Source organism: Physella acuta, unplaced genomic scaffold, assembly GCF_028476545.2.
Source record: "Physella acuta isolate Inbredline_101_S28 unplaced genomic scaffold, ASM2847654v3 ptg000196l, whole genome shotgun sequence".
In the NCBI taxonomy this organism is placed as follows: Eukaryota; Metazoa; Mollusca; class Gastropoda; family Physidae; genus Physella; species Physella acuta.
In genome coordinates this window covers 204,985-220,153 of record NW_026731715.1, presented here as the reverse complement: position 1 = coordinate 220,153, position 15,169 = coordinate 204,985, and the positions used below count along the sequence as shown (strand labels likewise).

At 33.3% G+C, this 15,169-nt stretch overlaps 1 protein-coding gene across 2 annotated transcripts; it reads right to left on the bottom strand.

The window, feature by feature from the left end:
* Nucleotides 1-24: 24 nt before the first annotated feature.
* On the bottom strand, nt 25-14,300 carry LOC131936924 (trichohyalin). 2 transcript variants are annotated; one of them, XM_059294053.1, is made up of 25 exons: nt 14,091-14,300; nt 12,791-12,876; nt 12,297-12,408; nt 11,976-12,111; nt 11,534-11,611; nt 11,341-11,395; nt 11,089-11,187; nt 10,801-10,856; nt 10,517-10,580; nt 10,220-10,329; nt 9,060-9,141; nt 8,835-8,907; nt 8,191-8,254; nt 7,607-7,717; nt 6,003-6,074; nt 5,062-5,197; nt 4,774-4,905; nt 4,432-4,570; nt 3,955-4,034; nt 3,520-3,672; nt 2,957-3,059; nt 2,752-2,795; nt 2,493-2,655; nt 2,161-2,179; nt 25-628 (listed from the first exon to the last, which is right to left on the bottom strand). In XM_059294053.1, the coding sequence occupies exons 1-25, from the start codon at nt 14,149-14,151 to the stop codon at nt 547-549; spliced, it is 2,310 nt and encodes a 769-aa protein (XP_059150036.1). In that variant the 5' UTR covers nt 14,152-14,300; the 3' UTR covers nt 25-546. The 2 variants fall into 2 exon arrangements, with proteins under 2 accessions (XP_059150036.1, XP_059150037.1); XM_059294054.1 differs by lacking the exon at nt 2,161-2,179.
* Nucleotides 14,301-15,169: the final 869 nt, after the last annotated feature.

Sequence of the window (15,169 nt, the reverse complement as noted above, 5' to 3'; positions counted from 1 at the left end):
CATGCATAAACTAAATGGGAACTTAGATGTTAAATAGCTTTATTTAACAAATATTTGTCATTAAAATAGAACATTTTAAATGGTTTTTTAGGTCAACAATTAAGGGAAGTAACTATCCATGACAAAACAATAGATCTTGAACTTTAAAAGTAAAATAAGCTGATAGATGAATGACATACTTTTTGTCATTCTTTTCTTCCTCCTATCAAATCTAATCACACCCCCTTGTCCTCCCTACACCCAACTGATAGAACCTTTAAAAACTGGAGTTTCTAGATATTAAAATATTAAATGAGTTAAGTAAATTATGTACAAAATTATGTACATTTATCACATTGTATTACAATTCTCAAGATAAATTAAAAACAAATAGCTGCAAAAACTTAGTTTCATTAATTACATTTTAAAAACTAAAACAAAAAAATACTGTCACGTTACTGATTCCTCCACCCCCCAACCGATCATGAGCAAATTTTATTTGACAAGTCTCTTCTCAAGCCACCAATACATTCTTCAAGCTTGTAGGGTAACAAGCCTTGTCTGCTGTCACTGTTGTCTAGGTGTAAGACTGCTATCTTTGTACTTCTTTGTCTGGTGAAAGTTTGGGGGCTTAGTTACTCCAAGAAAACTGAAAATCAATCAAGTTGAAAATTTATATATATAATTCTCTTCATGGAGACCATGGAAGACACCACGCAGCTTAGCCACCACCCTCATCCCCACCTGTCAGGTGAGTTGTGGTTCACCCTGAATGCTTACAACCGTAGAGCCGGGTCAGCTATTAGGGGCAGATAATTTAGATTTGAAAAGGGGAGGTAATAACAATTTCTACCATAACTATTCATTGTCGTCTGTAAACTGTCGTCACTGACAGCTGCTTTTTCGGAGTTCGTGTGGGGTGGGGAGGGAGGGTAAGGATAATCGTCTTTACCAGCTAATGATAGTATTTTAAAGCAAAATTGGTAGTAAATTATGAATTACTGAAAAATAGAAGATAAAACAACGAAACAGCTGCGTATGCTTACGAGACCATATGTTTACGGCAAGGGTCAGCTTGTATAGTATATTACAAAAGCCATTCTATGCCCTAGTAAATAATACTCGTGGTAATTGAAAAAGCAGCTATATATATATATATATATATATATATATATATATATATATATATATATATATAAATTTTTATAAGTCATTCTAGTATAAGTCAATGATAAGGTTTAAAAAGTTTTTTAAAATTGCTCAAGGCATAGTTACCCAAATAAATATCTGAAATAAAACACAAATATACAACATGTGTATGTAGGGCTAGACTTGATCATGACAGCTGAGATGTTTTTTATGTGGATTTTCTGGTCAGGCATTTAAAAAGTGGGGTAAGAAAATTTTTGTGGACAGCTGTGAACTCAGTTCTTGTAAAATTATTATAGGACATTTTACAAATGAAAATTTTAAAATGAAATATCTAGTCTTTAAACAAAATTTACATTTTGAAAATAATAATGTTAAAGGAGAATAATTCAAAAAAAATTAAAATCTATTTTAATGTTAACTTTATTTTTGGGTTAAAAATGACAAACAATTCTCTAGATGTTCATTAAAGAATTATGTTGACCAAATCATTATTGTACAATCATTCCTGAGTTGATGAAGAATGTTAACATGGTATGTTAGTGGTGTGATTACTACTGATGAACTACTGGACTAGTACATGGTGGTTTTTTCTTCTATATTTCACACATAACTAAAGGAAAACATTCAGAGTGTAGGTTAATACGTGATAGTTGAACTAGCACTAACAACTTGAGTCTTGACACTGAGCTGAAATTATTGTTTTCACTTTTGGAACCAATTTGGGTAATCAAGTCATGCTACTTTTTATTAGTAGGACTATCACTAAATCATTTAAAGTTTATTTTTTAGAAAATGGTTTAATCATTTCACGTCAGTAAACATAAACTAGCTATTTGCTATTTAATACCAAAAATATGAAAGCAGATAAGTATTTAAACAAATAGCTTTACTAGTTGTAAACTAAGCCTTAGTGAAATGAGTAAGAATGTTTGTCAGGAGTAAAGGGAAATAACTTTTGTTATCACACAAGGACATAACTAGTATTAATGCACAAAAAGGCACACACAACTCTTGATTTTTTAATGTTACCTTTTCTGTTTTTTAGATCCTGTTTTTGTAAAAGTTAGTCACATGAAATTTAATAAATGATAACATAAACCTCAACCTTTTGTTTAAATCTATTTGGTTATTAAAACAAAAAACATTATTTTGTGCAAAATTTATAAGCTTTGTGCAAATTAAATTTCTCTCTATTTTACGTTTGGTTTAATAGCCCAACACCAAAAACTTATAATCTTAAATTTAAATGTGTTTATAATATAAAGAAGCAAATTCAATTCAAAATAATGTATACCAAATAAAATATTTTGTAATAGTTTATTAAAGTAGAATAAAAAGTTAGTGCAAATTTAAATAATTACCATGTGGTCGCCGTGTTGCTATGGTATCTAGAAAGTCTGATAAAACTTCCAACTCTGCTTTCATTTTAACAGCAATACCATCAATTTTCATTTCACGTTTACCAGTCTTTTCCATCAAACAGCCAAACGCTTCAGCAGTTTTTTCATCCCGTATGGCAAAAAACTGGAAAAAGATTTACATTTAAAAACTTGATTGATTTCTTTTTAATGACTAAAATGTAGATATAAATCTACAAGAAAATGTCCAAGCTCTTCTTACCTCTTGCATTAGTTTATCTTTTTCCCATTTCTCTGTCAGTTCATCTAAAAATATTTGAAAACAATGAGATGCTTTTTGAAAGATTTCCTAAAACATTTATGTAAAATAAAATCTTATAAAAATTTAGAGTGTAATAATTTTTTAAATGTTAAGATGTACATGGTAGGCTATATAGTAAGTTAAGGATTTGCTAATTTTTATTTACTTTTCAGTGTGATCAAGTTCTCTTCAGATGCCAGTTTTACTTTTTCATTTTCCAACTTTTGTTTCTCTAGTTCTGCTAATTCTTCTTCTAGTTTTTTACATGCCTGGGAAGGTTAGAAAAATGTAATAAAAGAAACAAAATAAAAACAAAGAATAAACTTGAAACAAATTTTTTTAAATTGTCATTCTGCATGAGTGTTGAAAAGGGTAAAAATATTGTTTGTAAACTGTAAAGATTTAAATAATAACTCTTAAAGGTCTTTTTTCTAAAACAGCAAACAGTTGCATGGGATGTAGAAAAAAAGTAAGGAGACCATTTCAGACCAGATGGTCATTTGTTTCTGTGACCTCAGCATATAAGGGGATAGTGTGGTCAGTAAGCCCAGCCTCATGCCATCAATACATGTACAACTACTGGCCAAGCTTTTGGACCAAGGGATATATTCCTAAGTCCACCCAGCTGAACAATTAGAATAAATTTACTGTCCTTTATTTTCCTAATTTTTGCTCTGCTCATTTAAAAATGATATAACAATTAGCATGCAGGTGAGGTGATGAAGATACCTTTTCAAATCTTTGGTTCTCTTCCATTACCATTCTAAGCTGACAGCCAGCAAGAAATATTTGTTGTTCCATCTCATTGGTCACGTCTGCTTGAGACTGAATCTGTTTCATTACGAGGCTGCGATTTTCTTTCAGATCATTCAGTAGTGTTGCCTGAGAACAATTTAAAGAACATATCTTTAATTAAAAAAACATACATGTTAATTAAGCATTTTGAAACATGAATACTATACAGAGCAAATTAATTATGATTTATCTGTCTCTTTGACTCAGCATATAAAAGATAAAAGGTTGGGTCCAGCACCATGTCCCACCATTGTTTTCCCTAGCTTGAGTCAGATATACAGTTTGATGGACATGCCAGGGTTAGCAACTATGTGCTCAGCCAGGTTGCTCTTATAAAAATCACCCAAGAAATAAACTCTCCAGTTTTACCTGAGGAACTTTAAGACTTTCTTGTTCTCGTTTGGTTCTTTTCATGGTATCCTCCAGACTCAGCTTTTTATTCTTGAGAACTGAAACAAGAAGAGGAATCAAAATAAGGATTTAAATTTTTCATTGCTGGTAGCTTTTAAAATGTAGGAGTGGGGTAAAGTTTGAATCAGTTATACTGAAGTCTATGGATGTCCTTGAATCTAACTGTCGAAGGGAGGCTGGACAGTCCATTGATCCTTCAACATTCAGTAAACATTCAGGATATTAAATAGATTTTTCAGAGTTTCTTAACACTTTTTACTTTAAAAAAAACAACAAGACCTTTCAATGATTGAGTTTTTATGTGTGGTTAATGAGCCTCAAAATTTTTTAATTTCACGTTGGTTTGTTCTTTTAACATAAAAATAAGAAATGACTGAAACTAATGAAAATACAGGGTAAAGATGTGTTAGGTATAGAAACGATTTAAGAACCTACCAACTATAGATTTCTTGACTGTATCATACTCTTCATTTCTTCTATTAAAAAACTCTTCATACTCTTGGAATTCTGGGATTTTCTCTAACAAAGTCAATTTCTTTTGAGAAATCTCATTTTCCATTGAGCCTATTTCACTCTACATATGAAAATATGATTAAACAAAACATCATAAGCTTGTCAATCAAAATTTGACATTGCGAAAAGAAAGTTTTCCCATACCAAAATAAATTTTGTGAGACTTATAATTTTTAGGTAAGCAATGGATATATTTCTCCATATTGACATTATGTAAAAATATGAGAAATAATGAAGAAGGAATGCTAAAGGTTTCCCTTGTACCTGCAGGGTGTCCACCTTTTGTTGACAACTGGTGAACATTTCCTCATACGATTTTTCTAGAGCTTTTAATTTTGTGTCTAATGCTTGAATTTCTACTTCATCTTTCTTTATTTCATTTTGGAGTGATACCCCCTGAAACAATTAATATTATCAGGTTTAACTTAATAGTTTTATGGCATAAAGAAAAAGAATTTTTTTTTTACGGTCATTAAGAATGTGTTACACAATTTATTGGTTTAAGAAATAAAATGCATTTACAGTGCCTTAAATTGAACTGATGCAACTTACTTCATTCGAGAGATCCACATGTTTTTTCTTCCCCTCTTGTATTTCAGCAGTTTTGGCCATAATAAATTGTTGCTGGTCTGTTTTGATGTTTTGTAAATTGCTGCCCACCACGTCTTTGTTACGCTGTAACTCAATTCTAACAAAATCACAAAATTAAGTAGAAAGTTTTCAATTCTAACAAAATCACAGAACCAAATAGAAAGTCTTCAATTCTAACAAAATCACAAAATTAAGTAGAAAGTTTTCAATTCTAACAAAATCACAGAACCAAATAGAAAGTCTTCAATTCTAACAAAATCACAAAATTAAGTAGAAAGTTTTCAATTCTAACAAAATCACAAAACCAAAGAGAAATTTTTTTAATAGAGGTCAGAAAGAGATTACAAATGGGGAGGGTAGATATAAACTCTAAATATAAACTCTCTAAATATAAAATACCATATATTCTGACAGATTCAACACTTATCCTGCAGACTCTGAATGACCTAAAACCTATGGCACTCAATGTCCAAATACTCATCACACTGACTGACCTATCAGACTGACTGACCTATCACACTGAATAATTTTTTACACTGACTGACCTATCAGACTGACTGACCTATCAGACTGACTGACCTATCACACTGACTGACCTATCACACTGACTGACCTATCAGACTGACTGACCTATCAGACTGACTGACCTATCACACTGACTGACCTATCACACTGACTGACCTATCACACTGACTGACCTATCACACTGACTGACCTAACACACCAAATGACCTATCACACTGACTGACTTAAAACACCAAATGACCTAACACACTAAATGACCTAACACACCAAATGACCTATCACACTGACTGACCTATCACACTGACTGATCTATCACAGAAAAAGACCTACCACTCTAACTGACCTACCACTCTAACTGACCTATGACACTAACTAACCTTTCATTACGTTCTCTAGCCAATTGATCTCTGTGTTCCTCTATTTGATTGTTCAACTGAGCCAACACAGCCCTGAAACATATACATAGCTTCTGTTACTGGTAAATATGTGTATACATATAAAAACAATGTTACATATAATATAAATGTTACATGTCTACTAATAAGCTCTCTTAACTGTCTGACACTCATACAACATGCTATCTGACAGTCATACAAAATGTTGTCTGACAGTCATACAAAATGTTGTCTGACAGTCATACAAAATGTTGTCTGACAGTCATACAAAATGTTGTCTGACAGTCATACAAAATGTTGTCTGACAGTCATACAAAATGTTGTCTGACAGTCATACAAAATGTTGTCTGACAGTCATACAAAATGTTGTCTGACAGTCATACAAAATGTTGTCTGACAGTCATACAAAATGTTGTCTGACAGTCATACAAAATGTTGTCTGACAGTCATACAAAATGTTGTCTGACAGTCATACAAAATGTTGTCTGACAGTCATACAAAATGTTGTCTGACAGTCATACAAAATGTTGTCTGACAGTCATACAAAATGTTGTCTGACAGTCATACAAAATGTTGTCTGACAGTCATACAAAATGTTGTCTGACAGTCATACAAAATGTTGTCTGACAGTCATACAAAATGTTGTCTGACAGTCATACAAAATGTTGTCTGACAGTCATACAAAATGTTGTCTGACAGTCATACAAAATGTTGTCTGACAGTCATACAAAATGTTGTCTGACAGTCATACAAAATGTTGTCTGACAGTCATACAAAATGTTGTCTGACAGTCATACAAAATGTTGTCTGACAGTAATACAAAATGTTGTCGGACTGTCATAGAAAACGTTGTCTACCCCTACAGAATCTTTTGTGACCCCCACAGAACCACTTATCTGTATGACCCCTAAAGAACCACTTATCTGTATGACCCCTAAAGAACCACTTACCTGTGTGACCCCCACAGAACCACTTATCTGTATGACCCCTACAGAACCACTTATCTGTGTGACCCCCACAGAACCACTTACTTGTGAGACCCCTACAGAACCACTTACTTGTGTGACCCCTACAGAACCACTTATCTGTGTGACCCCCACAGAACCACTTATCTGTGTGACCCCTACAGAACCACTTATCTGTGTGACCCCTACAGAACCACTTACTTGTGAGACCCCTACAGAACCACTTACTTGTGTGACCCCTACAGAACCACTTACCTGTGTGACCCCTACAGAACCACTTAGTGTGACCCCTACAGAACCACTTAGTGTGACCCCTACAGAACCACTTACTTGTGTGACCCCCACAGAACCACTTATCTGTGTGACCCCTACAGAACCACTTACCTGTGTGACCCCTACAGAACCACTTACTTGTGTGACCCCTACAGAACCACTTACTTGTGTGACCCCTACAGAACCACTTAGTGTGACCCCTACAGAACCACTTAGTGTGACCCCTACAGAACCACTTACTTGTGAGACCCCTACAGAACCACTTACTTGTGTGACCCCTACAGAACCACTTACTTGTGAGACCCCTAAAGAACCACTTACTTGTGAGACCCCTAAAGAACCACTTACTTGTGAGACCCCTCTAAAGATATCAGTTCATCTGCCATTTGTGTATTTTCAGTTTGCATTCGGCCAAACTCTTCAGCTTTCTCACTCAAATTTTCTTTAGCAGCTTGCAGCCTGTGGAGTTACAAAACTACATCAGTTCATCTGGTTTCATCAGATGTAAATATTTATAAATTTTGTTTCAAATCTTAAGGTTAAAGAACGTGGGCAGTGGATAAAGTTGAAAATATGGATTTTTCATCATTATTGAATTTTAATATTTTTGAATGTGTTCAATATTTCTGTAATAGACAAATATATTAAGAATAAGTAAATTTTGCAAAAAATTAGCTTTTAAAGTATTTTTCTGACCCTATCTGCTCACTGATAATGTTAATTATTGAAAAAATATATGCCTAATTAAACAACTATTATTAAAAAAAAAACAGAAGCTTTTGGGCCCATATGTATTTGTTTTTGTGCTATATTCAATAGATACCATACAAAATATTTTTCATGCTTACATGTTGTGGTTAAATGTTTTTACAAAAGATAGAAATAAAACTATATTTATAACTCAAATAATATTTAATGTAGAAATTACTGACCTAAGATCTAATTGCTCCACATATTTAGCTTCATCTTCAGTTATCTTTTGTTTTTCTTGTACATCTGAAATTTAAAAAAAAATATTTTGAGTTAAAAATATTTTTTAAATGCAGCCTGAATTTAGATCTATTTATACTTGATGCTCTTGGCTGGGGATTTTAACTTTTTTTTTATCTATTTTATTTAGTTAATTAAAAGAAACATAAGGCTTTTCTATCACCAGTATTTGAATGTTTACTAACTAAAGGGAGAGAAGTCTCTACCAATTTTGTCTAGCTAAAGGGAGAGAAGAGGTTCCTACTAATGTTGACTAACTAAAGGGAGAGAAGAAGCTCCTACTAATGTTGACTAACTAAAGGGAGAGAAGAAGCTCCTACTAATGTTGACTAACTAAAGGGAGAGAAGAAGCTCCTACTAATGTTGACTAACTAAAGGGAGAGAAGAAGCTCCTACTAATGTTGACTAACTGAAGGGAGAGAAGAAGCTCCTACCAATGTTGACTAACTAAAGGGAGAGAAGAGGCTCCTACTAATGTCGACTAACTAAAGGGAGAGAAGAAGCTCCTACCAATGTTGACTAACTAAAGGGAGAGAAGAAGCTCCTACTAATGTTGACTAACTAAAGGGAGAGAAGAAGCTCCTACCAATGTACAGCTGAGTTCTCCTCTGTTCCAAAACATCTGTTCTCTCTGTTTCTCTAGTGATGTCACTTTTCAGCTGGTGGTAGACATAAATTAAGTTTAAATCATTCCAACAGGACTGGCTTTTTAGTTCAATATTTTTAAGATAACAAATAAATGATAACATTTTATGAATTAAAAACAAAGAATATGCTTGAACATCAACTGTTAAGGTAAACAGTGGCTCACAATTTTGAGTCTCTTGTGTAAAGTTTTTTGTTTGTTTTCAAAGTCTTGTTCTTCCCTCAGGCCTTGGTTGATAACATCAGCCCTAAAACCACACAGAGAAATCATCAATAGTAGTATAGGCACCACCACACCCACCACACAGAGAAATCATCAATAGTAGTATAGGCACCACTCCACCCACATAAGCCCTAACACCACACAGAGAAATCATTAATAATATTATAGGCACCACCCCACCCACCACACAGAGAAATCATCAATAATATTATAGGCACCACTCCACCTACATAAGCCCTAACACCACACAGAGAAATCATCAATAGTAGTATAGGCACCACCCCACCCACATCAGCCCTAACACCACACAGAGAAATCATCAATAGTAGTATAGGCACCACCCCACCCACCACACAGAGAAATCATCAATAATATTATAGGCACCACTCCACCTACATAAGCCCTAACACCACACAGAGAAATCATCAATAGTAGTATAGGCACCACCCCACCCACCACACAGAGAAATCATCAATAGTAGTATAGGCACCACCCCACCCACATAAGCCCTAACACCACACAGAGAAATCATCAATAGTAGTATAGGCACCACCCCACCCACCACAAATATCATGTTTAACAAACAAAAAGAACATGGCGTTAGACTTAAACATTATTTAATAAAAAATTAGTCATAAAATAATAAAAGACAAAAATTTACTAATCAAAGAAAATAAAGAACACAAAACAGAAAAATAAATTCAATCAAGTAAAGTAAAGTTTCCCTTTCAAACCTGACGGTCTAAGGGGCAAGTGAAGTAGAGTTCACTTGTTTCTGTGACCTCGGCATATGAAGAGATAATGTGGTCAGCACTATGCCCAGCCGCCTTTACTATCCCTAACGTGAGTTAGGTACCCATAAGAGTTGGGTGGACTCAGGGACGGTCTACTGACTTTAACCCGGATTCGAACTCGAGACTTACGGGTTAGCAGTCCAGCTCTCTACCGCTAGACCACTCCGTCCCATAATTCAATCAAAATACTACTTAAATATTGAGAAATGATAATAAATCAAAATGTCTATGAGAGTGAACAAAATATTTTAGTTTGATGAAATGATCTAAAGTAAACATGATTGTGAGCTAAGTTAGATCAGTGCTCACCCCTTCCTCCTCTGATGCTCCATGAGTTTGTGCTGTTGCTCTAGATGAGAGATGAGTGCTGTCTCGTCTGTTTCTAGTTTATTCCTTGACGCCTCGTAACGCTGAATGCTCTGTTGTTGGAATTTATCATGCAAGAAACAAAAAACATGTTCTCAATAAAAATTAAATTTAAAAAATGGAACAAAAAAATCAATGTGTATTTGCTAACATTCAAATAAAATTTAAAGGTTATTGGCGAATACTAGATAGAACATTTGTACAACCAATTGTGCAATGTTTACTCCTGGAAACTTTTACCTTTTTCAATACATCCAGCTTGCCCTGGCTGTCCAACAGCTTTTCTTGATGTAAATCTAACTCACTGTAACAAGATTTTAATGGGAGATTATTCAAGATTAAAAACATGAATTATGCCAAAACCTTTTAACTGAATAAAATAATTATTTAATCTTAAGTTTTTAAAAATACATTTTACATTTCTTTAGAATACATTTTCACAAGGCCTACAACATCTAACAGTGGAAAAGTGCTGAATCAACAAATGACTTATTCTAATAGTTTTCTAGTCTGTTCCAGCTTACTTTTTCTTTTCTATGTTCTGTTCTCTCTGTTCTTTGGTCTTTGTCTGGGTGGCAATCTACAAGATACCAACAATGGTGAGTGGGTGTAGGTCAAAGGTCATAAAATCATCAGTGGTGAGTGAGTGAAGGTTAGAAGTCACAAAATGGTCAGTGGTGAGAGAGTGAAGGTCAAAATATATAATGACACAATTAGCTTTTAGGTTGATGACATAAACAACATACTTGCAGGAATGTGAATATGTATCAAAAGATCAGTACGAAATCATTTAAGATTTAAGCTCTACTTACGACAGCTTTTTTCAGTCTTTTTTTTTCTACACGAGCCTCAGTTCTCTCCTGTATCAATTCCTCTTTGAGTTGAAGTATCCCATCCTCCAGATCTTCCATCTAAACATACCAGGACAGGCTTTTAAACTGTTAGGACTACATGTTGGACATACCAGGACAGGATTTTTAAACTGTTAAGACTACATGTTGGACATTGGCCATCAGAAAAACAATTTGAAAGAAGTTGCATCTAAAAAAAAACCTATGACTTACATCTTGATTAGTTTGTCTGACTTTGTCCCTTGTTTCATTCAATGCAATCTGTGTCCTGATGGTCAGGGGGAATTGGGGCAGACAATCAGAGCAGACATTTAGACACAAGAATTGTGATGGCCAAAGACAAATAGACATCTTAACTACAATTCAACTTTTGAAAATTAAAAAAAATTAAAATAAATATATTTACATTGCTTTGTCAGCCATTTTCTGATTCAGTTGGGAGATAATTTCTTCATGTTGCTGATGTAACAATTCTTTTTCTGGGCTGGAAAAATTGATTTTAACAAGTTTGTATTTATTTATAAACATAGATGTTAAAGATCAGTATGAAGAAAAGATAGTTCTCAAGGATATTTTAACAGTGCAGCTTGGAAGAATGGGTACATGACAGCACAGCTCATTGACTTATGACTGCACACTTTTTCCTAGAGATAATTTCACAGTTTGATTTATTTATGACTGAACTTTAGTCTTAACTGTGATTCCACAGTTTAAATGACCTACTATTGTTCTTTGAATCAATATGACATTAATCAAGAAGGCTCAATGTATTTTTATTAATATTTAGTATCAATCAACATTTAATTTGTGAAACATATTAAAGATTCCATTAATTAAAGAAAACCTACTGAAGAATAGCATTTTCATTTTCCAGTTCCAGAGCTATCTTCTCATTCTGCACAATGTTGTTATTTATGTTTTCTAGCTTCTCTTGGAGAGTTTTCAGGGCATCAGCATTAGACTGGCGTGCTGCATTCACCGCATCTGCATTGTCAGCATTTTAAAGTGTATTATTTTTAAAGAACACTTGATTAGTAAAAGGTGAGACAAATAAGATAATATATTGCTTTACACTAAAATACTTTTCTGAAACTTTCAAGCAAATCCAATTCTGAAACTTAAAATTGTTATTCAACACAAGAAAACTTGCTTGACATTAATAAACATACTCATAATTTCATCTCTAATCTGCCCTGGCAGGAAGTTTAGCTCATGCCTCAAGATACTGGACTTAATTGTTTCAATTTCCAGCTTCTCGTGCATTAGTTTCCTCTCTTCTTCCTGGTGAAATCAGATAAAATTCTGAATATAAAGCAGTTCAATTATTGACTAAAATCTTAGAGTTTAGTATTTTTCAAGCCTTTTTGGTACACCCTTCTCTTTGGTTAAAGAAAGAGAAATTGTATTGGTACTGGGTGTAGGCCTAAACCTAACATCTTCAGAATCTTTTCAACACTTTAGATGATTTATTATTAGATAACATTTGATCTGGTCCACTCTTTGCCAGGCATATTTAGTTCAATGTAGTTGCTTGTAGATGAGATTCTGTTTCCACTTAGGTAAACATTTGAAATATATTTTTAGGTATGTATTTATGTAGATATACAAAACAATTATTTTTCAAGGATAGGATAGCCTTCTATTTTAATGCTAAATTTTATACCAGTTCATTAAGAGCTTCCACAATCCTAGTTAGATTATTAATATCCTTTTCTTTAAAGTTGACATCTTCTGTCTTCAAACGCGCACCTAAAACAAAAAAATATATATTTATACATTTTATTCTTAACAAAATTAAACAATTACCTACAGCTACAACTGTCATACTACATAGACATAATCATAGGGGTAAAATCATGATATAGAGTCAGTTATTATTCCGGATTTGTACAGAAGTAAAAACAGTAAAACCATGGCATAGTCTGTCTAGCCGTTCCGGAAACCACCAGAAATACTGTAAACAATCATTTATTTGTCGCCATAATATTTTTAATACATAATGATTATCATAATGTTTAAAAATGTGCATGGATTGATTTTAGTTGCATTTTAAATACTTATTTGATAATTATTTTGTATTTCTAATTATTTTAAGTGTATGTGCTAATTATTGCTGCTACTAAACACTGTTCTAGTTCTTCTTACTACTTTTAACTTTAGTAAATCTAATCGTCTTGTTTTACTAGATCTAGAATCTAGACTTAAGACTAGATCTAGTTGTTGCAAATCTTCTGCAAGTTTTTTTTCCGTGTTTCTTAAAAAAAAACATTAACTACTGCACTCGACTTTATTAATCATATTTAGATTTAGTAGGCCTAATTGTTTTGCTAATTTTCTGTCAATTAAACTTTAAATTAAGTTATAACATTAATTTAATACACGACTTTATTTCTATTTCAAGGGTCAAATAAACTATGGTTTACACTGTTACAGTAACGAATGTTACCAAAACAAAACAAACATTACCAGATAATTTCCTACGCTATATCGTGAGATTACCGCCATAGGTTAGCTACCATACAGATTACATTAAATTATCATCAATCTAACAAACTTAATATTATTTAACTTCTTCTTCATTCTTAATTTTTAGTGTTGGAAGGGATCGAGCCTTCTCTGCCAGAGGGTTTGATTTGAACTCGAGACTTTTTCGAATTTAACAACCATGAGCTTTTTGCCGACTCGACCACGCCTCCATCAAAATTAAGGATACATGTCAACTGGTTATGCGCCGTTGAGGCCATTGACTCCAATTTCAGCCTGCTTTTCTTTTTGGATTTGCTTCCATAGCCTTTGTCCAGCTAACGAACCTCATCTACCCGAGGTTATTTAACTATTTATTAAGTATTTAGGCCCTAGCATAAAAAAAATATATATTTATTTAAATAGACCCCTCTATTAGGCCTACAACATATTAAAATTAATTATAAAGGCCCCTATTTGTATTTTTTTGGCCTACTGACCAAGTTCTTGTAATTTTTCCACAGCACTATTGACACCGGGCACTTCAGTTACAGCTGACATGTTGGTATTTATGTTAATTTGTATACAGATACAAAGATTTATATTTTTTTAAATGAAGGAAAGCAAAATAGATCTACTGCTTGATGCCACGTTGGTTATTTTCATTCGAGGACGCCATTTTCAAACTTTGGTTGTCAACCGGAAGCAGCTATCTTCACGACTAAGTGCTAAGAATGGAAATATTTACTAATGATAAGTCTAATTACCCGTAATACTAGTAATAGGCCTACATTAAATATTTATAAATAAAGTTTTAACATTAGAAACAAAAAACTAAAATCTAGTCATATGTATAAAAAAAACGTATACCTTAAATTTCTGAGGGCAAGTTTTAAATTATCAAACATGAGTTATTTTGTATCTGATCTAGATTTCTATTTTATTTATAATTCAGTATGCTTTTTTTTTAAAAAAAAAAAAAAAAAAAAAAAAAGACAGGTCATGTAGATCAAGATCTAGATCTAGATTTCTATGTAAAATTACATTCTTATAAAGTTAGCGAATAACAGTCTGATTTAGAAAAAATAACCACAAATCTTGCCACACCCAAAAGAAAGTATAAGAATTGAAAGAAATAAAATAAATAAATCTCAAATGTGTTCTGAGACGCACCCAAGCTACAAAAAAGACGACGGATTTTACAAATTAACAGGCAAAAAAACAACACATTGTCATTATCTTCAGACTCCAGCCACAACAGACTAAAACAACACATGTATAAAAAACTAAAAGTTGAGTCGGGCATAGCTTGTCCTTGTGGCATGGCCCCATAGAATACACAGCACATTCTTTAGGATTGTTCCTTGTACAACCAGGCGCGATCCAAACACTGGCCCTATATACACCCCACTCAAGGAAAAACTTTATAGGGTACCTGCAATTCTGGAGAACACAGTCCAAGTTTATCCACGAAGTTGGACTTGTTTAAATCCTCCAGCATAAACTGAATTAAAAACGCAGAAGAAGAAAATGTTAATTAAGCTTTATGTAATTTGTTCCAATCTTTTCATAAAGTGAC

Bases quoted from the DNA above. Each gene is read 5' to 3' on its own strand.
- LOC131936924 (XM_059294053.1), bottom strand. From the start codon at position 14,151: ATGTCAGCTGTAACTGAAGTGCCCGGTGTCAATAGTGCTGTGGAAAAA. The intron at 11,612-11,975 runs GTAGGTTTTCTT...CAATTTTTCCAG, and splicing joins AATGAAAATGCTATTCTTCA to CCCAGAAAAAGAATTGTTAC. The intron at 10,330-10,516 runs GTAAAAGTTTCC...TTCCAACAACAG, and splicing joins AGCTGGATGTATTGAAAAAG to AGCATTCAGCGTTACGAGGC.